At 53.5% G+C, this 22574-nt stretch overlaps 2 protein-coding genes across 5 annotated transcripts in view; one reads left to right on the plus strand and one right to left on the minus strand.

The window, feature by feature from the left end:
- The first annotated feature begins 257 nt into the window (after window positions 1–257).
- Window positions 258–12193, plus strand: PIK3IP1 (phosphoinositide-3-kinase interacting protein 1). Its single transcript, XM_072599893.1, has 6 exons — window positions 258–526; window positions 1440–1556; window positions 2012–2155; window positions 4269–4463; window positions 4597–4675; window positions 10664–12193. Exons 1-6 carry the CDS (start codon window positions 418–420, stop codon window positions 10869–10871), a joined length of 852 nt encoding a protein of 283 aa, XP_072455994.1. The 5' UTR covers window positions 258–417; the 3' UTR covers window positions 10872–12193.
- A 1325-nt stretch (window positions 12194–13518) lies between these two features.
- LIMK2 (LIM domain kinase 2) overlaps window positions 13519–22574 on the minus strand; it is a 64593-nt gene continuing 55537 nt past the window's right edge. For 3 of the 4 annotated variants that reach the window (XM_072599889.1, XM_072599892.1, XM_072599890.1), the window contains 6 exons: window positions 22469–22525; window positions 19552–19617; window positions 18703–18877; window positions 17627–17682; window positions 15279–15436; window positions 13519–14872 (listed from right to left, as the gene is read on the minus strand). In XM_072599889.1, coding sequence (XP_072455990.1) covers window positions 14728–14872; window positions 15279–15436; window positions 17627–17682; window positions 18703–18877; window positions 19552–19617; window positions 22469–22525 — 657 coding nt within the window. In that variant the 3' untranslated portion in view covers window positions 13519–14727. The remainder of the gene's footprint in view (window positions 14873–15278; window positions 15437–17626; window positions 17683–18702; window positions 18878–19551; window positions 19618–22468; window positions 22526–22574) is intronic. The other variant, XR_011965239.1, reaches the window with a different exon arrangement.

Below are 22574 nucleotides of genomic sequence, written 5' to 3' on the forward strand. Positions count from 1 at the left end.
GCACTGCCCCTCAAGCCCATTATTCTCTCACTTTAGCTGCGGAAGGTCCGGAGGAAGCACCCTGAATGGGGCCGGCTGAGGCTGGACTGGAGCGCGTCTCTGGGGAGGTGGAGGATGTTAGAGGAGGGACGCAGGGCTGGCACCTGTGGGCTGCCTTGAGCCCCAGGCGGGGCGAGCTGGAGAAGCTTGCGCGTCTTAGGACCCAGAAGCTCCCCGGCTGCTGCTGCTGCTGCAAACGCCCTCCCCTCCCCGGCTTGGGGGGAGGCTGTTTACCAGGAGAGAGCAGCCCAGGCTAGCCTCGGACCGACCCGCAGCCAGTCCACCGGCGGGCCAGCCGGGGAGCCGGGCAGCCAGCGGCCAAACGCTTGGCCGAGGCAGCCTCAGGACCAGCGGCCGGGGCGCCCAGCCCGTCGGAGGATGCGCTCCGGCTCAGCCCGGCGCCCCGGGATGCAGCTGCCCCTGCCCTGGGGGCCCGCGCTGCTCTTGGGCACTGCACTCCTGGGCGCAGCCTCGAGCTCCCGGGGAGGTGAGCCCCCGGCCGTCCCAGCAACTTAACGGGGAGTTAGGGGGAGGGCAAAAGGCGGGGGGGGGGGGGCGCTGGAGTGGCGAAAGCACTGCGCTCTGCCTCTGTCCAGCCGTGGGCACGCTGTCCACAGCGAGCGAGGGCAGCTCCGGCTTGGGGCAGCGGGGTTAGGGGGCTTGGAGGCCCACCCTGGGCATCGGGACAAAGGCGGCGGGGGAGCAGCCTCAGGGGCGCTGCCTGAATCTCGAGCTGGGGTCGTGCCCCGCGGCTGCGAGCATCCTCGCCTTTGCGCTCCCTGGCCTCCCCAGGCACAGCTTGGAGATGCTGCCGTTGGGCCGGGCGCGGGGCAGGCTGACCCGCGCCTCCCGCTGTCAGCCCAGCAGCCGCGGCTTGGAGCCCTGGGCCGGTCGAGTTCTCCTTCAACACGTTTTCTTTCTCATTTCTTGCTGCGTTTAAAGTGTATATGTGTGGGGGGTTGGGGGTGGGGGGTGGGGGGTAGGGGGTTCCAAGCTGAAGACTTTAGATGGGAGGGTGGTGGATTTGAGTCATGCCTAGTTTACATAACAGCAACAACTCTGGCCCAGGCACTAGGGGCAGGGCTGGGGCGGGGGGAGGGGGTGGCTGGGAGCTGGATGCCCACCCGCTGACCAATATTCTCTCGGCTGCATAGACTGCTGAGAGATAGTCCACAGGTACACAGTAGGCTTCGGGCAGCCAGGGCCCATAGTACATTTTACAGATGCGGAAATTGAGGCCCAGAGCGGCGCAGAACTGGACTAGCCGTAGTCGGGGCTTCTGACTCCTAGGTTAAGTGCCCCTTTGCTCTGCTGCCTCCATCCCTGCCCCGGGCACCAGGGGGGTACATCAGCTGCCGGCTTATGCCTTCTGTAGATGCCAAGGCCCTTCTTCTTCGCAGGCTGCTTCCGGGACCAGGGGCAGCTGTACCAGGCTGACCAGAGCTTCTCTGCAGAGGGACTGCCCTGCCTCAACTGGCAGGAAGTGCAAAGACAGGGGACAGACACTGTCAACACTGGTGAGTAGGAGAGGGATGAGGAGTGAGGGTCAGTGGGTGAGGGATGAGTGGGGGGAGGGAATGGGAAGCCAGGGGACAGGTTGGTGGCTGAAGGAGGTGAAAGGAGCAGGTGGAGATCAGGGAGGGCCTGGATTGGTGAATGGGAAGTGGTTAGAGGGGCTACGGGGGTGGGGATGAATGGGAGGCTGGGGGGGGTTAGAGTATGAAGGAGGGAGATGAGCAGGTGAGTTGGGAGAGTCAGGGAAAGGAGTCAGGGGTGAAGAGAATCAATGGGGAGGTGAGAGATGAGTTCTGAGAATATAAGAAAATGGGGTGAATGGAGAGAGAGGAGTTGGAGCGGGGGAGGAGGGATGGGAGGGAGGGAGGAGGGGAGGGCAGCCCTCTGGGGGAGGGGCGCACACTGCACAGGTGGAGGTCGGGCTCACTGCCCCTTCCCCCCTTGCCCCCTTCCCCAGGGGCGGCCCCAGGCCGGACAACCAGCGGGGAGAACCACAGCTTCTGCCGGAACCCTGACTCGGATTCAGCCGGGCCCTGGTGCTACGTGAGCGGCTCCTCGGGAGCCCCGGAGAAACAGCGCTGCGAACCCGTCCCGTGCGCAGGTACTGCCACCGCCCAGGGGGCCTCCTCGGCCCCGCCCCGCATCCCGCCATTGGCCAGAGCATCTTGCCACGCCCCCTGAGCCCGCCTTCAGGGAACGGCCACGCCCCCTCAGCTTCGCCTTTGGCTCAGGCTCTGGTCCCGCCCTTCATCTGGCCCCGCCTCGGGATCCTCCCCCTCCGCATCGCCATTGGCCACGGCTGTCTCCGGCCTCGGCGCTGGCTTCCCATTGGCTCCCGGGGCCACACCCCATGAGCTCATCCTCAGCTAGCGCTGGTAAACAAGTGTTTTCAACGAACCTGATCTGGCTTGGGACCCGGTGGGGAAACTGAGGTGGGGAGGGGCAAGGAAGGTCCCAGCCAGGAGGGCACCCGGAGTATGGGATCCCAGATCTAGAGATGGAGGAGCCCACAGACCCTCGAGACCCTCCCGTTATAGATGGGGAAACTGAGGCACAGAAAGGGAAAAGGACTTGGGCAAAATGGCACAGCCAGGATGAGAATCAAGGGGTCAGGCTTTTACTCCTGGGCTGCTATCGGAGCAGGGAGGAGCCCGAGCCCAGGGGAGGTCAGGGCTGGGGGAGGGGCCTGAGAGTGATACCCAGTTTACATATGGAGAAACTGAGGCTCAGAGAGGGGCAGAAACTTTCCCCGAAACGATGGAGTTTGTGCTAGCCTACTCCCAAACCATCCCCTCTGTGACCTCTAAGATGGTCCAGCCCGTGGGGAAGCAGGCTGGGGGTCTGGTACTCCGGCTCCCAACAAGGGAGCCCCCACCCCCTTAGGCAGACAGCCTGGTGCCTTCTGAGAAGTCTGGTAGCAGGGGACAAGCCTTAGACATAGAGGGTGATGCCCTAACTAAATTAGGGGAGCCTGGAAACCCGACCTGTCCGATCTGAGGACGAGGGAAAGTGCAGGATCAGACGAGAGACAGAGGATCATGGGAGGCAAAATGGAAAATTTTTACGTGCAATTAAATTTTAACACATTTTAAATGTGCAATTCTTTTTGCACCAAGAAAAAGCCTGGTGTAGCTGGAGGAGCTGGTGAATGTGAACCAGGGGCCCTGGTTTTGGGTCCCACCTTGCCCTCCTTGACCTGGCTCAAACCCTGCGCTAACCCTTAAGGAGCTGCATGGGGCCACAGAGGTCGTCACATGGAGGAAGCTTCACCCTGCGTGGGGGCACGCCAATGTCGTGTGGTCATCGATTCACAGGCCCTTGAGTTCAACCCACTCATTTTATAGTTGAAAAAATAGAGGCCCAGGAAGGGTGCCCTGGCCCAGGGGCACACAGCTACTAAGTGGCAAAACCACTTCTGTAACCTTCTGCACCCATACTGCTCATGAAGGCAATGAGTCAGAGAATGAGTTGGTAGCATTTCCTACACACCTACTATGTGCCAAGCACAGGACCATGTGCTGGGGAACCAAAGAAAGGCAAAAACATGATATCTGATAACTTGTGATCCCAAAACAAGGAGGAGACACTTGGCAAAGTGGTGCTTGGGAATGACTGGCTTTCCACTTAGCTAGGAAGTGGGAGGAGGGGAATTAGCAGTGATAATAATAGCTACCATTTATATAGCCTGCTTAGATTTGCAAAACACTTTACAGACATGATCCCACTGGATCCCTGGGTGGCAGGTGCTGGTCATACCCTCATTTTATGGATAGAAAACTGAGGCTTGCCCAGGGTCACATAGCTAGTAGGTGTCTAATGGGAAAAGCATGAGATGTAATTTCAAAGCCCAGCTGACAGTTGCATGGGGCTGGGTAGAACACAGTCCTCTGGAAATCTCCTTTCTTTTAGACCAGGAACACTGACCAGTCCACTACCCAGGGGCATTCGTGTGTGTGTGTGTGTGTGTGTGTGTGTGTGTGTGTGTGTGTGTGTGAGAGAGAGAGAGAGCAGACACTCAAGGTCTAAGAGATGGGGAATACCCATGCAGCCATACCTGTTCCATGTTTGGTGCCCTTTTGGAGGGGTACCTCCCATGCCCCTCTGTCCCTCCCCTTCACTCATCTGCTCTGTTCCCCTCTGTGGGAGGGCTCCTGAGGCACCCCCATCACTTGGGACATTCTCCTGACACCCAGAATTTTCTTCTCCCACTCCAGGGACCCCCACTCAGGAAACATTGCCCCTCACCACAGATGCAGGGGCATCTCAGGAAAGCCAAGGGGCTGATGGGGAAGTCTTCGAAGTTGCAGACTCCCTGCCCCCTAACAGTGAGTCGGCAGCGGTGCAGCCTGCGATTGGAGTCAGCCAGAGAGTGAGGATGATGTCAGAGAAGAAAGATCTGGGGATGATAGGTAGGCCCTGCCCCTCTTCTCTCCACACTCCCAGGATTCCCACCTCACCCCTTTCTTGCTGAGGATTCCACCAGGAGACTGCCTGTCTTAATGCGATGGAGGCGCTCATGAATGTTGCCCTCTTCCTTGGCAGGTTACGTGCTGGGAATCACCATGATGGTCATCATCATCTCCACTGGTGCTGGCATCGTCCTGGGTTATGTCTATAAGAGGTCAGTAATTTATTGCTTGCCCCTCCTTTCATGTTTCTCTTTAGACAGACTTGCTGTGTTGTACACAGAGTGGCTAATGACCATGGATCAGGGGGCCTGGGTTCAAATCCCAAGCCTGCTGCTTAATCCCTGCATGGCCTTGGGGGAGTCCCTTTTCCTCTCTGGGCCTAAGTTTCCTCCTTTATAAAATAAAGATGTTGCATTCCATTTGGACTAGGTGTCTCTAAGGTCTCTTGCTAGAGGATTAAAGGAGATATATCTCTAATATACAGGACAGCCATGTGTCCTCATGGCTGCTGGTCTGGGCACTCTGAAGTTTCCCTGAGGTAGCTAGAGAAGGTAGCCTCACCAGGCTGCCTAAGGAGGTGGGAACCAGCCCAGGTCAAAGACGAGTAGGTTAGAGCTCTTGGCCAATCAGCAGTGGGGTTGGGTACATCAGGGGATGCTGACTTTCCAGGTTGGGTGATATGAGAGGCCTAGTCTTAAAGCAAAGTGGAAGAACATAATATGAGTTTCCTGAGGGCAGGACTATTTTTAAATTTGCTTTAGGCCTCACGTATTTATTTACAGAGAACCTGGCATATATAGTAAAGGCCTCATTAGTGCTCGTCGACTTTAGAAAAAAAATGGCAGATAGTTCCATTCTCTCTCTTTATATATATAATATTCAGTATTATTGTATAATATTATATAAATATATATATATATATTTCTATCTATATCTATACCTATTGTGTAGCCGTCTGGCCAGAGAGTCCATCCCAGGCACAGACAACTCCTTGCCTGCTTTTGGCATTTGAGGTTTGAATTTCTTCAGGGATAAGCCTGTGTTGGGCAGGGCCATCTGTAGTGTACAGTGTGTTCAGATGATCTGATGAAAATAATCATAAGGGTGGCCTGGAAAGGGGAGAAGTCACATAAGGGTGTTTGGAAGGAAGCTCCTGCCCCATGTGCCTTAGTAACCAGCTCCGTGTAGGAGAGCCTTCTCTGCCTGGAAGCCAGGGTCCCCTGGGGTCACTGCTCCCTGTTACACCACAGGGCACTGGAGGAGGATGGTCATTGTGTGAGGAGAGTAGACAGTATTAAGAGACCTGACAGGAAGGTCCAGCCTGTGTTCTTCTCTGTGGTCCTATCTGATGCATAATTGTGACAATGGAGCCTGCATTGCCCTATACTCCCTCCCCTGATGCCCTCTTGTCCCATCACAGCTTTTGCTGACCTCGGGAGCAGGATGCACAAAGGGTGAGGGGGCCGTCTCAGTTCACCCAGGCCTTGAACAGGGCCTGGCCCATAGTAGAGATTAATAAATGCTAGTGGAGTGTTTGAGTCAAGAAGCTACCCTCCCCCACCCTTGACCCCTCTTCTTCCTGGGGATGAGATCTCCAGTGCCCTGGGGAAGGTAGTTGGCACTGTCTCTGGGCTCGGTGCCTACCTCCATTTTGTGCCTGCCACACCTTCATCCCCAGAAAGCTCTTTGTGTAGCCTTTGAGAGCCGTGGAACAGGAAATGAATTCAGAATTCAGACAGAAGCTCCTTCTGGGAAACCAGGCCAGCAAGCTCGCAGAGGTCCCAAGCTCTAAGACCATGGGTTCTCTGCACATTCAGGGTCTGCAGAGCTGTCAGGGGAAGAGGGATTTGGTTTCTGCAGGGCCCCAGAGGGCAAGAGAGGAGGCATCCCAAGGACAAGAGCTGTCCAAAAATGGAGCAACTGGCTTGGAAGGCTGGGGGCTCTTCCACTTTGAGGGGCTTTCAGGAAGGAACAGGAAGGCCATTTGAGTAGGATTTCTGTTCAGGGACCTCATCTCATGAGACAGCCTCAGGGTCTCCTTCCACCCCCAACTGTCTGCAAAAAGTGCTTTTTGTTCAATAGAAGTGAAGGGTTACTGGAGACCAGAAATGATGTTTTGGTTACTCTGTCCAGGTCACTGAACCTGTCGGTTTGTTCTGCTAAATTTTCGGTCTTTCTGATTGGCTGTGCTCATTTGGGATTGATGTTTCAGAACGGCATGGCCATCTGGTCCAACTGCCTGGTTTTACCAATGAGGACACACTTCGGGAGGGGCCACACACCGCTGGTCAGTGGCAGGCTCTCTGACCCTCTGGGCTCAGTTTATCTAGCTTGGCTGACTGTTGTGAGTGACCCGTTGTTGGGAAGAAGCCAGGGGATTGACCTAATGAGGTTCTTCTGTACCCTTTTGGGTCCAGGAAGAGGAAGCAAGGGTTGAGATCAGCAGGTTAGCTCCCTTGGCGTCCGTCTCTCCCTGCCCTGTTTGCTTCCTGGCTTCTGTTTCTAGCCCTTTCTTTAGCAAGACAAGAATCAGGTTACAGTGGCTCTGTGGGATGGAGGGTGTGGGCAGGTGGAGGAACCGTCCCTCTAGAAGCAGGGTGGCGGGTGGGGTTGGGGACTGGAGACTCCCCCTGCCCCTTAGTCCCAGGGTGGGCAGGGGGCAGGGTACCTGGAAGGGGCTGTGGGATTCAGCGGTTGGTCTGAGGGTTTCAGTGCCTTCCCCACCCCACAGCAGTGGCCCAGCTGGGCAGAACTCCAGCATACTCTTGTTCACTGATAAGGCACAAGGAAAAAGTGTAAGCTTACACTGCTCCACCCCCTGAGGAAAGGAGGGGAGTCAGTAAATACAATTTTTGTTTCTTTTTGGCCACAAGGGACTTTTGTTGCCCTCTGAGCCAATCTGTGAAAAAGGTTAGAGGAAGGGGACAGGAAAGGCAGGGTCCTGTTATTTTTCTCATCAGGAGCTGAGGCAAATTACTGCCTCAGTTTCTCCATTTGAAACAGAGTTGGCTGTACTGGGGAGCCTCTGAATGCAGGCCTGGTCACTGTGAGGAGGCCCAGCACCTGCAGAGCCTGTCCATGTCCCCTTGGGGCTCCCCCGTTTCTCCTGAGCGAGGTCTCATGCTTTGGGAGTGGGGCAGGGCCTGCCTCAGGCCATCCCTTTCAGAGGACAGGCAGGGGCAGAGATTGCTGGCCAGCATTTGTTGTATATTTTCGGATTATTCCTATTGGAGCCGCCATACTCCAAGAGCCAGGCAGAGGCTGTTCCAAAGGGCCAGGCGTGGGCCAGTTGCTGTATGTGAGGGAGATAGCCTGGTATAGGGAAGAAAACTAGATGGAGACAGAAGACTGGTGTGGACCTCACCTCTGCATTTTACCTGGTGGGCAACCCCTTCTCTGGGCCTCAGTTTCTACTTCTCCCCTGTGTGATGATTCCTAAGGCCCTTTTATGTCCTATGACTGACAACCGTAGCCTAGGTCTTCATGGTAGCGGTTCATGTAGATAGGAGTGACTGTGCCTTCCCTAACCAAATCCCAAAGCCAGCCTTGCCATTGTAGCCAAGATCACTGAATCCTAGGTCTGGAGGGGAACTTGGAGACCCTTTGAATCTAGCCCCTTCCTTCTGCAGATGGGAAAACTGAGACCCAGAGAGCTGAAGAGACTTGCCCAAGGTCATACGGCTAGGAATGACTGGCACAGGAGCCAAATCTCGGTCCTCAGAGCCCCAATCCAGAGCCACAGCCCGCTGGCTGCTTCAAGTAGCTCTTGGGAGGGGTTACCATGGCTCCAGAGTTTGGCTTACCATTGAATGCTTAGGAACCCAGTTTTAACAGTCAGTTCCATAGGAGGTTGTCAGACTTGGGGGAGCTAATCCATAAAAGCCAGATTTATACAAGTCTGAGCAGTTACTGATATTAGTAAAGAGATGTGCTATCCAACAGTAAAGAAGATGGGCCTGTCCATGGCAAGCGGGAGGGAGAAGCCATAGACAGCCTTCCTGCCTCAGCCAGTGGGTGGGCAAATTGAAAGAAGGTCGTAGGCCAGAGTATATGACTAGAAGAGAGGTCACAGATCCTTTGGGAGTTATTGGAGTAGATTAGACACTGACCTTCCATGAGGGAGGATAGGGAGGCTGAGGCTGGCACATTCTCTTCCTGGGAGGTCAGCCTGCTTGGTAAACCAGACCAAAATGGGGGAGGAACCTTAGAGATCCCTTAGTTCTAAGGATCCGAGCTCTGAGTCTGGAAGGGACCTCAGAGTCCTCATTTTATAGATGAAGAAACTGAGGCACAGAGGGACTGAGTGACTTGCTCAGGATCACACACAATTTGTATAAACTTCAGAAGCTAGATTTGACTCTGGCACCTATGTGCTAAGCACTGTGTTAAGTGCTGAGGATGCAAAGGCAAAAGCAGGATCCCTGCCCCCAAGAGCCCCCAGCCTAATGAGGGAGCCAACGCATACAATAATTCAGCACATAGGAGAGACGGAGAAATGATGAAGGAAATCTGAAAGCTAGGAGGACTGGGAAAAGCAGACTTTGATCTGAGAGCGAGAGAGACAGAGACAGAGAGACAGAGACAAAGACAGAGGCGGGGGGGAGAGGGAGAGGGACAGATGGGGAGAGAGATGGTCAGACCTAGACTTTTGGAAAAATCACCTTGGCAACTGAGAAGAGAAGCTGATTGCAATATATAATAGATGATTTTCAATCCATATATTCTGCCTTGAGCTGCCACTGAGTCACAGCTCCACAGTCATCTCCAAAGAACTCCCACAGGCTTCTCAGACTCATTATCTTTCCTCCATTCCAGACATCTGTGTGACTGTCCAGGGCACCGCCAACCCCCCAACAGAAGGTGATTGCAGTTATTGATAGAGGTGTTGAGGGCCTGAATGAGCATTATGGCTATGCAGTGAAGAGAAGGGAATGTAAATGAATGAAATGTTGGGAAGGCAGAAACCATAATATTGGCTGTATAGGGGAATGAGAGGGAGGGACGGAAGAGGAAAGACACTGCGATTGTGAGGCGGGTGACTGGAGGAGAGACGGACAATGAGAGAGAGACGGGATGATGGAGAGGACCTCAGAGGTCAGGAGTTAGCTATGGTCAAGGGCCAGGGCAAACTGAAGGACCCTCTGCATCTGAGACCAGAATGGAGGAGAGAGTGGAGTGGTGGAGACATCTGCATGATGAAGCAAGAGATCTATAGCTGCTGTGGAGATAGGAGAGAAAGCCCATATATTGAAGGACTGTGGGAAAGATCTTGAGAGACGGTTGGGCTGAATCTGATAAGATGAAATTGAATTATGATCAATGTAAAGTCTTTGAATCTGAGTATATTCCGAAGAGTTGGTTTCCCAAGCACCAGACCAGGGAGAGCTGGGATTTCTAGTGGACTGGAAACTCAGAATGAGCCCACTGTTTATAGCGGCATGAAAACTTACGTGCTGGGAGGCTAATGTCCAGGACTAGAGATCCCAGGGCCTGCTCTGGTTGCATGGCACTCAGGGAGCCACATTTAATTCTGGCTGGGGCACCTTAAGGACACTGATAGCTGGAGAGAATCTAGAGGAAGGCAGTCAGGACATCGGAAGGCCTGGAGATTATGGCTTATTAAGAGTTGAAGAATAATGGGTCAGGTGGGCTATTTCCTGGAAGAAATAAAAAAGGGAAGATTCGTAATGTCTGGAAGTTGCAGTGGGTCACAGCTGGGCTTGATGGAAGGAAAATTCCCAAGAATTCGGGCTCTCCAACTGCCTCAAGAGATGGTGGGTTTTCAAGTGAGGCCTGGAATGGGTGTGGAACATAGCCCAGAGCATCAGACTTCCTTCTGTCCTTTCTCTTCCTTATTATAAGGATGGCTTCCCTTCCAGGCTGGGCCTTATGGTTCTGTTTGCTTTCTGTTTTGAGGCAGTGAGGCTTTCTTTACCGTCACTCCTCACAGTGTAGGAAAATGTACAGGGAGAGACCGTGAGATGTAGAGGTGACTCAGGGAACAGTGATTTGAGTTCGAGAAAGGAGACTCATTATAAGGCCTCCACACCTGATTCTGTTTGTTGAGCTGACTGGATTGGATGGCACGCCCATCAAAGCCAGGTGCCAGCCTGCATGATACTTGAGGTAAGAAGTGAAAGAAGGAATGCTGGCAGGAACTGTGACTTGATAGTGTTTTTCGTTTTCATTCTTTCCATCAGGGGAAAGGACTTCAAAGAGCATCGTGAACAGAAAACCTATGAGCGAGAGATGCAGCGCATCACCTTACCCTTGTCAGCCTTCACGAACCCTGCTTGTGAGATTGTGGATGAGAAAACCATTGTGATTCACACCCACCGGACTCCGGGGGAGGACACAAAGGATGGCAGTGCCCCCCTCATGGGCCAGGCTGGCACACCTGGGGCCTGAGCTGGTGGCCAGTGGGTAGGAGTCCACACAGACATTGAGTTCCCTGGACAGCCCCGCATTCCCTGAGCAGGGAATGGCCCTTGTCTTCTGTTATGATGTTTTTGGGGTGAATTCCAGAGACAGTGGACTAGAGGGGTTCCTGCTTCTCTGCTGGGCCATCCTTTGGGGTGGGACTTTGCCCATGGAAATGACTGTGGCAACAGCTGTAGGGGTGCTGTCTGCTGGGACTTCCCACAGAACTCAAAAGGGGGTGTTTGCCTCCATCCCCCATTCCCTTTGTGCTCTAGAATTCCACACAGCCTTGGCTTCCTTCCTGTCCCCACCTCTAGAGGTGTGAATGGCACATGTAGACTGTTACCTTTGTATTTCAGGGAAAATGGGAGCTTCATTCACCTCAGGATCAGTTGGTGAGCTGGGGGCTCTCAGTTGTGTTTGTGGCCCCTCAAGGTCAAGAGCTCATGAGTTTATGCACTTAGAGACACGGGGCAAGAGCACTAGAGATGGAGGGAGGGTCAGGCCTGTTCTAGGGTAACTGTAGCACAGGGCCAACCCTCTTCCAGGCCCAAGTGTAAGGGAAGAGGAGAAAATTTACACAACATTCCATGTAGACTGAGGCCCAGCCAGGTGCCTTAGGCCAACACAGGGAGTCGGGGCTAGAAGCTCGGGATTGAGAGATAATAGGAAGCGATGACAGTAGTTCAGGGTTCATAATTGTCCAAGGAACCAGAAATGTTGTCAGTCAACAATTCCATTGCTGGATCATTTAAATGTTCCCAAGGAGCGTACTGCAGAAGCTTGAGCGTCAGAGAAAAAGGAGATGCAGATGGGGGCTTACACAGCAGGGCTCCTTGGGGCTTGCCCAACTGTGCCCCTCCCCCCCAGCCTCTGCAAGTCCACACCTGCACAGGATGGTGGGGGGCAGACAGGCTTGCTCCCACATGGCCAGGGGCTCCAGTCCTTCCTCCCAGTCTTTCACTGCTCCTCATAAGGCCTTAGGAGGAAGGGAGGGACCTCACCACACCTGCACCTGCTCTCCACCCCCTGAAATCCAAGTGGCTGTAGAGGTGAGTGTGTGAACGTGTGTACTTGTGTGAATGTACCAGCCCTGGAGTGGTGGGTGGCTCCAGTGGAAGGGACAACCTTGGCACCCATAGGCCTGGCTTGCATGTGCGCTGCACACCAGGGACACCGCCATGTTAGTGGTTCTGACTTTTTTTTAACCATTTCTGTGTTTTATATACCTCATTCTAACACCTGCACATGTGGGCAGGAAGCCACTCTGGATTCAACTTGGTAAAAACCCATTAAATAGGTCAAACCTCCCTTGTGAGCGCTGTGAGCCTTGGGGTGGAACGCCTGCCCCGCTGGTGAGCTCATCCTTGGGGGGGTAGCTCTCAGGTGACCTTGGGCGGTGGCCCAGAGTTGGATGCTGTGGAGGAGCAGGGTGGTGCCTGAGCTCTGGTCACACCAACACTGAGGGTGTTGGCATAGGGGTGTGGCATTAACAGTGATGGAATGTGGTTCTTTTCCTTGCTACGGGACCTTGGGCCCTTTGAGCCCCAGCTAGTGATCCCCTAGGACCCAGGGAGGGAGGAGCAGTGGCTGCTAGAGGCAAAGCTTCCAAGGATGGAGGGTGTGGGGAACTATGGGCCCTCCTAGGGAAGCAAAGGTTCCGCCTCCCCTTTCCTCAAGTCTGGGGCAATGGCCCATGTGGGTACCTGGGAAGGAACTTTCCAAGGATCAGGTCCTGAGTTCTGAGCTGAGCCTGGCTCCCTGCATGGAAGAAAGGGGCAGCCTAAGAGCTTAGAGACCTACCATTCCTCCAAGGAGACCCCTCAATGAGCCAATGCTGTGTGGAGGGCATGTTCCTTCACATTTGTGGACTGGGGCAGAAAGGGAACAAGCATCTGCTGAGTGCCTACTAGGTATCGGCCATGGCGTGAAGTGCTTTGCAAATATCTTTGTGTTTGATGGTTCCCAGCACCGAGTAAAATACATGGATGTATTTTATGTGTGACTCAGGTCACAAGGTAGAGCCCATCCAAGACCAAGACAGAATATGGTTTTATGGAAATGGAGAACGTTTCCTTCTAGGTGGGGCTGGATGAGACCTGCATTCATTCCATTCCATAAAACTGAGTGGCCACCACAGAATGTCAAAATTGAAAGGGGCCTTAGAACGGGATGTCAGGGCTAATCTGTAGATCCATAACCCAAACTTGTCCTCCCTTTAGAGATGAGGGGAAGCCTGGTCCAAGGCCACGTTCTGGTGGGTAGCTAGTGGCAAAGGGATCTTTGTGGACACCAGGGCCATCTCCAAAACCATTTCTTGGTCCCTAACTGCCTAACCAAAGCCTTTTCCAACAAGGAAAGCGCAAAAGCGCACCCATCCTTCCGATCCACAGCCCAAATATTTTTTAATGTTGGTTCCATCGGCTACATTTATTGCCTCTTTTCCTGAAGGCGACCGAGGTGCCTGGCTTGGCCATGAAGAACACTGGTTCTTGCTCTCTTAGGGGAAGGAGACAGTTCAGACCAGTTTCCTCTCTTACCTGGCTGACTTTCCTGGTCCCCTCCTCCCCATTGGGCCCACCACATCCTGCCCCCAAGGAGTCCCTAGAGGCCTACAGCCAATTTACACAGCTCATTAGAAAAGTAAACTTTAGTCAAGAGATGACAACCAGTTCCACAATTCATCAGGCTGATAACCACTATTTCACATATTTCTGTCAACAGAGCTAACACAAAAATATTAACAGCATCCCCTTGCCCGCCCCCCCCACAGTAACCCCTGCACAGGTTCCCTGACTGTTAAATATGGTGTCTGCCTGGAGGTACATCAGAGAAGGCAAACCCAGGCTGTTCCTTCTGATTTACTTCTGGGAAAACCAGCCTTGGTCAGCATTCACCACTGTGTGCTAGGGTGTGCCCTCCAGGCTGGCCAGGGAAAGGGCACTGTGAATTTGAGACGGGGAGTGGGCCTTGCTTGGGGGCTCATTTCCCTCACTAAGTTTCAGTTGGGGAATTCTCCTCCCCCCAGATCATGACTCCTTCCCTCAGCAGAGAAATTTCTAGGTGTACCAACCCAGAGGACAGAGGAATATGTTAACAGCATCCATCATGCCCAGTAACAGGAATGTCTACCCTGGAAAGAGATTGTGTCTCCCAGTCTTAAGGCCATATCTGCTTGCAGCTGGCACTGACACTTGCTACTATCATAAAGGACTTTCTAAGTTCCCTACTGCAGGCCTGCCTTGGGGGAAGTTTGCAGGGGGAGACCTGGGCTTCTCTCCAATGCCTGAGACTCCCCCCAAGACAATGGAGGCCTTGGAGACTCCCGGGTCCTGCAGAAGACTTGCCCACAGGGTGGTAAAGTAATAAGAGATGAACCCTTGCTACAGTCTGAGCAGTTCCCTGGAGAGCAGGGGCAGATGGGGCAGGGCCATAGCTAGCCACGCTTGCTCCCACACATCCTGATGGTGGTATCGGCACAAGGGGAGGCACCACGGAAGCAGCTGGTTCAGGCCCCGAGAGGAGGTGGCAGGCTTCTGGTGCCAGGAGCAGGGACGTTTCTTCACAGCTTGCAGTTGAGGGTTGAGTTTGGAGATGGTGAAGGGGCAGTCCATGTGCCCCAGAGGTCTATCTCCTGAGCAGTAGTGTTGGGCACGTTTTCCTCCTGAGGAGGTAGCAGAAAATGGCTTCTTCCCCTCTCAAAGAGATCCACAGGAGACCTCAGTGTAGCCAGACTGGGACTGTGTCACTGCCCCAGAGACAGGCAGTGCTGTGCCTTGGAATGCCCTGCTGGTGGCTGGGGTGCCATGTTTCTCTTGCCACACAGTCAGTGGCCGGGGGGAGCTTAGGAAAGGGAGTCTCGGCTCAGCCCGTACTGCACACTCACATCATGGTCCAGCTCCTCCAGTTCTGAGGGTAGGGGGATCCCCAGCTCTCCCAGGTAGAGGGAAAGTGCTTCGAAGGAATCTTCCAGTTTTGAGAATGGGGGTCTGGAAAAGAAAATAGGCAGCACCTGAGGGCCAGGGATCCTCCATAGTCTCCACAGAAGACCTGGATGACCAGAGTGTGACCCTTTGGAGCCATCCAGGGGAGTCACGGAGCTCTTAAGTCTCTTCCCATCTACCTGGGAAAGGCCTGAGCTCCCTTGGATCCATCCGACTAGCCCATGATCTGATGGCCAAGCACATTTCTCAGAACAAATCTATGAGGCTGTCCCTATCGTACAGGTGAGAGAGCTAAGCAGTGTCCAGCTGGACCATGGACTCCAAGAGCAGGGTATGCCTGCTCTTTCCCATTGCCTCAGAGAATCCACCTCAAGAGCCCAAGAGGGCCTTCCAGATGAATGGGCCCTTTCTGGCGGTGAGCGCACTGAGGGCCCCTTGCTGTCACACTCACCTGCTTTCAGGCTCCAGTTTGCAGCAGATGGCAGCCAGAGGAAAGAAAGCTGGGGGACAGTCTGTGGGCACAAACTTCTCCCAGAAAAGCTTCACGTTGAGGCCAAAGTCCAGTGTCCGGGGGAGACAGTCAGGGTCAGCGTACACTTGCCCGATGATCTGTAGGGGAAGATTAAAGGGCAGGCTCTGAGGCGGGAGTGCCAGATGGGAAGATGAGGGGACAAGCAGAGCCCCAGGACGTCTCTGTCCTCCTCTGCCCTGTGTGCCATGCTGCTCCTCCCTGACACGGCCCTGCATTTACTCCTCGTGTGACAGACACACCGTGGCTCTCAATTGTAGTGAGAATCTCAAGGCTGGACCAACCTTTAGGCCTAACTAACTCTCTGATGTGACGGGTGCTGTGCTAGATGCTGGATAAAAATACATCACTGTCCTCCAGAAGCTGACCTTCTGCTGTGCCAAATACAATGCAAAGGCTGTACCAAGAAATAGCAAGGACTAAGTGGAAGGGAAGAGATGCTGGGGAGGAGGCAAGGAGTGAATTCCAGGTGTGGGGGACCAGCTGAGCAACACTGTGGAGCCCCCAAATGGGGGACTAGAGAGTATGTGAGGGGCACACCTGTGGGCACCAAGATTGGAACTGCTGGTAGGTGGGGGCAAGATGGTGGAAGGCTGAGGAGTCTGTACTGGATCCTCGGAGGCAATGGGGAGTCAGTGAAGCTTTCTTTAGAGGTTATGGAAGACAAGTAGAGGAACAATGGAGAGGAGGTTTACAGACTCGAAGGTCAAGAACTGAAAGGAATCTGAGAGGCCACTGAGTCCAATCACAGCTTAGAGCTGGGAGGTACCTCAGAGGCTACTCAATTCAGGCGAGATAATGACTGATGTTGCCCAGGTAGTAAGCGGCACAGACGGATTGGAAGCCAGGTCCTCTGACTTCAGGCCCAGAGTTCTTCCACGTATCACACTGACTTCCAGAAGACTAGAGAGACTGCCCCATCGAGAAGTGATGGGAGCAGAGATGGACTGGCCATGGAGATGAGTCAAGGATGACCAATACCAAGGTGGCACACCTGGCTGACTAGAAGGAGGGCAGTGCTCTGGACAGAAATGGGGACATTTGGAGGCAGCCAATCAGCTCTTGGAGAGAATCATGATGAGTTCCATTTTAGACATCTTCAGCTCAAGATACCTCCAGGACACAGAGGTGGAAAAGTGCAGGAAGCAGCTGATAATATGGGACTGGAGATCAGGAGAGATTTGGAAATGACCTAGATCACCAAGAAGGAAGAGAACAGGGCCTGAAGCTAAGCCTTGGTGAACATCCAAGGTAACTCCAAAGGAGACTGAACAGGAGATATCAGACTGGAAGCAGTAGGCGCCTGCACCGAAGCTCCTGAAGGTCTGGAGGACGAATGAGAACAGGCTATGGGGTCGGGCAGTTCAGAGATCATGGGTAACATCGGAGAAAATGATTTCAGTTGAGTGACTGATTCTGAAGTTCGATTTCTAGGGACTGAGAAGTGAATGATATAGGTGAGAAAGGGAGAGGCAATGAAGGCAGAGATGGAAAGGAGATACTGCATCATGATTTGAGGGAGATATAAAGAGTAAGGTCAAGAAACGTTTTTTAAAAGGATGCTTGTAGGTATCAGGGAAGGAGCTAGTGGATGAGGAGAGACTAAATATGAGAAACAACTCCCAGGGAGGGCTTTAACTCTAGAAAGCTTAGCCCACTTTTTTTTTTATCAGACTCAAGTCAAGGAGGGAATGTAGAGAGGATGCAGAGAGGTTTAGAGGGATGGTGGAGAGGGAGGGAGGAGGATGTCTGGTGCAACTGCAATGGAGACTGTCACCCAGGGGAGAACAGAGAGGCTGCCCTGGGGCAGTGGGAGCAGATCCTGAGAAGGTGGTTGGGGGGAAGAAGCTTGGCCAGGTGTGCTCGGCCACAGGACAATAAGGCCTGGATTCTGGCAGTTGATAGTGCTGAACTGGTGGACAATGAGGGAGCATGGGAAGCCAGGACTCCCTTCTTCCAAGATATTCTTCCAAGACTAGTATCTACTGAGACGTCCTCATTGTCTTGCATACTCTTCACCTCGGCCTCCCCAGCACTTAGTACAGACCTTTCTTGTAATAAGAAATGTGGGCTGCAATCTGCACTGGCAAGGAGAATGGCCACATCAATGAACATGTAATTGGCTACTGCTTCCAGTATGCACATCTTGTCTGTCTCAGCGGGCTCTAACCTTGAGGGTAAGGAAGCTGTCTCATTCAGTTGCCCAAGGAAGGTGCCCAAGCCAGAGTTTGCCCCTCATTGCATTGTGCTGAGCTGGGGTCTGAACTCACCTCACAGAGAACTATTCCAAAGGAGAAGACATCCACAGTCTCATCATAGCTCTTTCCTAGAGGAACATGAAAGGGGAGGGGTGAGCACTTCTTTCCTGTCTCCTGCAGCTAGGGCTGGGCCAGGGAGGTGGTGATGGCTGAGCGGTGGGGGCAAGGATGTCAGGGCAGGTACCAAGTGACAGTGGTCCTGACCTTCAGGACTAGGCTGAGGGGTACTCACAGGGGCAATGGAAGTCCTGCACAACTTTTTGTAGCAAAATGGTCACTGGCAAGGGCTTCTTAGAAGAGAGGGAAATGACTATTTCTACAGCCTTGCCCTTCAGAGCAGTCCAGGCTTATATAACCCCAGATCTTTTAACCCCAAGAGAATATTCTATGGAGACCAGGACTGGCTATTTAGGATGGTATGCAAATAAAAGCTATCCTAGAGGGGTCCCAGCCAGAGAGAAGCTCGAGGGTCTGGGCCTGAGCTGAAAGTTGAAAGAAGATTTGGCTCAGAAAGTGTCAGCCCTGGCTCTGCTGCCACTGAGGGGTTTCCCTAGCAGGACAAGGGGTCTGCGAATGTTGGCCCTTTCTCCTCTCAGAGGGTTGAGACTGCTCAGAAGTCTGCTGAATCACAGCTTGCCTCCGTGGGACAGGCAGGCAGGCAGACAGACAGACAGGGAGGTAGACAGACAAGGAGGCAGACAGAAAGACAGACATACAGGCAGACAGACACAGGCAGACAGACAGAGAGGCAGGCAGACATACAGGGAGGCACACAGACAGACAGGCAGGCAAACAGACAGACAGGCAGGCAGGCAGGCAGATGGAAAGGTGCTTGCTCAACCAGGCACAGGCAACACATAGTGGAAAATAAGCAGGGAAAGACTAAAGGCTGGAGGATGGTAGTGGCTCGCCTGTCCATTTGGCTTCTGGAAGCTGGTCCATGAGGGGGAGCCACATTCCAGTTTGTAAGGAGGTGGGAAGGAATGCCAAGGATGCTGCGGGTACAAAGCCCACATGGGCAGGCCTTAGTCTGCCCTGCCGCCCACCTCTAGGCCCTCCCTCGGAGCTTGCCTGGTAGCCCATCTCACCATTGAGCATCTCAGGGGCCATCCAGTAGGGGTTCCCCACCACCGTGTAGCGCTTTTTGCGGTCACTCTTGCGCAGGGTACGCTTCTTGGTGGAAGCCTTCTCTGAGGAGGGCTTCTTCCTCTCCTCCACAATGAGCCTCGAGAGGCCAAAATCAGCCACTACGACAGTCTTGTCCTGGCCAAAGACATGAAACAAGTCTGTGACCCACCTCTCAAGCTGGCAGGTTTCCCAACCAGAACATCTCAGATGCAGAGCACTGATGGCATTTACAAAGGCCTCTTGGGGAGGTGGGCAGTGCCCATATTACACAGGAAGCTTGGAAGGCCGAGAGGGTGAGGTCACCCAGATCTAAATGCTAGAGTCTGGTCTTCTTCCCACCCTGTGTCACTGGCTGTCAGGTAACTCTCCAAAGCAATGTGAAGGCATTCTGCAGGTGGCTATGGGTCACATAGAGAGGGTCCAGGATGATGTCGCATCTGATGGGGGCTGGTGAAGGAGACCCAGGGTTGGAAATGGAGATGGGGGCAGAATCTGGGGAAAAGGTAGTGGTTCATGGAGGGGAACTCGAGTAAGCCTGAGAGAGAAAGGAGGAGAATGCAAGGCTGATGGGCATCTTAGTAGGGCCAGAAAGCAGGATAGACACTAAAGGACAGCAGAGGAGGGAGCCCAGCAGGCCTGGCACAGAGCCAGGAGTCACAGAGCTTGGCCTCTAGCTGAGAAGAGAAAGTGCTGCATTTCCTCATGGGTAAAAGGGTCCTTGCACTATCTCTGGAGCTGCTGCTGCCCCCAGTCCCCCAGCATGAGGTGGATGCCCACCAGACAGGATGGCTCAACCCCAGGGCACTCACCAGTTTGATGAGACAGTTGTGGGAGTTCAGATCTCGGTGAATGATGCACATGGAGTGCAGATAGGCCTAGAATGGGAAGGAGAAGTGAGGAGTGTCAGGGAAGACCAGGCCCTTCTGGTCAGAGCTTGTCATAGGCTGGCTCTCAAAGGCACACTGGCCTTGTCTCCTGATCGCCTGAAATCTGCCTCTGATCCCCAGTCCTGCTCCCCCACAGCTACTGGACTCCAGCCTCCTGCTTCCAGCCAGTGTGATGCAGGCCCTCATACCCTCCTACTTCGTCAGCTGTATCTTGGGGATATGCTACCTTCAGGGCCTTGGTTCCTCTGGGGGTGCCCTACTCCTGTTCTGGGGGTGCGTGGCTGGACCTTGTTGAACAGTCACCCACTGAGCTGAGTGGGGCTTGGGCCCAGCCTGGTCCTCTCTCTGGGCAGACCTCATTAGCTACTTGGCTGAGAAGATCCACAGGCGCTCTCTCAGTTTGCTCGCTTCTCAGGATAAAAGGGAGGGCGTCTTTTTGCAGAATATGCTCCATCTCTTCTTAATATTTTAAATACTTTTTAAAATTCTCAGCTTAAATGCCAAAAAAGAACATACCATACACACAGAACTAAAGGAAATGAAAGCTCCATTTCACCTCACTTGCTTTAAAAAAAAAGAAAAGGAAAAGTGCATTATGAAAAGCTACATGTCCCTTTCAAAGCTGTCCTGCCTGTCAGGACTTCTTTGGTTTTCTGTGGTGAACTTTAAAAAATGTTCTCATGGGGCCTCACTAGCAATAGTTTCCCCTGTCCCCACTCTCCTCCAACACCCCTCTAGAACAGCAGGACTTAACTTGGGGGCCCCAGAGCGATTGTGAAGGGCACAGGAATTTGGTATTCTTAAAAGTATTTCAGCATCTTTCTTTAGGTGATACATTTAAAGCCTTTCTTCTGAAAGGGGTTCACAGACTTCCTCAGATGTCCCCCAAAAAGGTACATCCTGAACCTCTCCCTCTCCCCTGGCTCCTCTCCTGCCTACACACAGGCTTCAGTGTCCCTATGTCCTGCCCCCACCTCCCCCACCTCCAGTCAAACCACTGGAACAGGCTCCCGACTTGTTAGACTGCCCCCTATGAGCTCCAAGCCACCCTCTACAGAGCTGCCCAAACAACGCTCCTAAAAGCACAGGTCTGGCCATGTCAATGCCATTCCTTGGCTCCAGGCTCACTAAATGCTCCCTTCAGCCTGGCACCAGAGGCCCAGCCTCACTGGGCCTACCTTCCTTCATCACCCTCTCAGCCTGTTCTCTGTTCGGCCCCCGCTCCAGGACTGAAAGGCCCCATTTCTAGCTCTCTGATGGCCACAGGCCTGTCTCCTCCTCCGGCCCAGATGTGGCCTGTCCCGTGAAGGCTTGCTAGATTCCCTGGCACAAAGTGCCAGCTCTCATGTCTGGCTTCTCTCATCCTTGCTAGCCAGAAACTGTCCCCTTCCTGCGAATTCCCTGAGGGCAGATCCGGCTGCCTCTCCTCTCTGTATATCTTAGCAATGTGGTGGGCCTGGGAGTGGGGTGCTCCTCCCTCACGATGCCCCTCATGTCTCTTCTTCCTTTTGCTACTAAGTTTAAAACCATCTGCACTGCTGTCTTCCTCATCTCTCCCCTCCCCGAGGGCTGGCTCTTACTCAGGCCTCCCTAGTCCCTCAACACTCACCGCCCCCCTCCCCAAGACTGAAATCTGCTCTCATGCTCTTTAAGTCATCTCTGAGCAGACCTTAGTGGCCTGCCTGTCGCCAAGGCCGGTGGGGCTGTCTGTCTGTCTGCCATGCTCCAGTCCTGCCACACAGTTCTCACAGGCACCTCAAAGTCAGCATATTCAAAACCAATCACCACCAGCCTCCCCACAGCTGCCCCAGGTCTGCTTCTAGGTCACCAGGAGTGAAATGAACCATCTTGGCTTCCTGTTCTCTGTGCTCCTTATCAGTGATTAGACCCTGGGAATTCCATGCCCTGCCCAGCCCCCGTTATTCTCTTCTGCCCTTTGTTTGCTGTTCCCACAATCAGCACCCTCTGTCAGAGCTCCAACCCAGGCCATGAGTCTCTCTGTCCCAACCAGACTCATCTACATCTATATCAGCCTTCCTAGAAATAAAGCACCTGTTCCAATCAGGTCACTCCCCTGCTCAACAACCTTCAATGGCTCGTCTGGACAAGCCACTCAGCCCAGCACTCAGTCTTTCTTGCCATGGCCTCCATCTTCTAGTCTAACTGGTTCTCCCTGTTCCCTAGACAAGTCTGGCTATTCTCTACCCTCACACTGCTGGCCCCTTCAGTTCTTTTACATGGACTGTCCCAGTCTATCATGCCCACAGGGTGTCAAAACCCCATCTCACAGTTCAGTCCATTTACTGCTTCCTCCAGAAAACCTTTTCAGCTTGAACTCCTGGAGCAATCAGCTTCCTCATGGAACTTTGGTCAGAGTTCTGTGTGGACACACTTCATCTCCCTCCTTTCCCATAACTGTAAAATACTAAGTGGTAGAGTTGGGACTGGAACCCAGATCTCCTGATTTTGAGTCATTCTGTGAAGAAGAAAGGAAAGAAGGGAGGGAGGAAGGAAAAAAAGAAGGAAAGGAGGGAGGGGGGAAGGAAGGAAGGGAAGGAGGGAGGGAGGGAGGAAAGAAGGAGAGGGAGGAAGGAAGGAAGGAAGGGGGAAAGAAGGCTACACTGGATGTTGGGGGTCAAACCTCAAGACCCTGTCCTTGCCCTCTGGGCGATTCCTGAAATCAATTCTAAGGCAGTGAAGTGAGGGAGGCCCAGAGGAGGGCAGAAAGTGAAGAAGAACTGGCCAAGCCACATTTTCTATGGGTTTGGTCCCAACTCTTATGTCTCTCATCAATAGCTTGTCTAAAAGGGAACGTAAAGGTGGCTCTGCACACACTCACCATCCCAGAGGCGATTCCTTTGGCGAAGCTGACCTTCTGTTGCCAGGGAAATGGGTCCTACAGGACAAGAAGGATGGTCAGTGCTGAGGGTGGCCCTTGGCGCCAC

The sequence above is a fragment of the Notamacropus eugenii genome, chromosome 4 (genome assembly GCF_028372415.1).
Source record: "Notamacropus eugenii isolate mMacEug1 chromosome 4, mMacEug1.pri_v2, whole genome shotgun sequence".
Classification (NCBI taxonomy): domain Eukaryota; kingdom Metazoa; phylum Chordata; class Mammalia; order Diprotodontia; family Macropodidae; genus Notamacropus; species Notamacropus eugenii.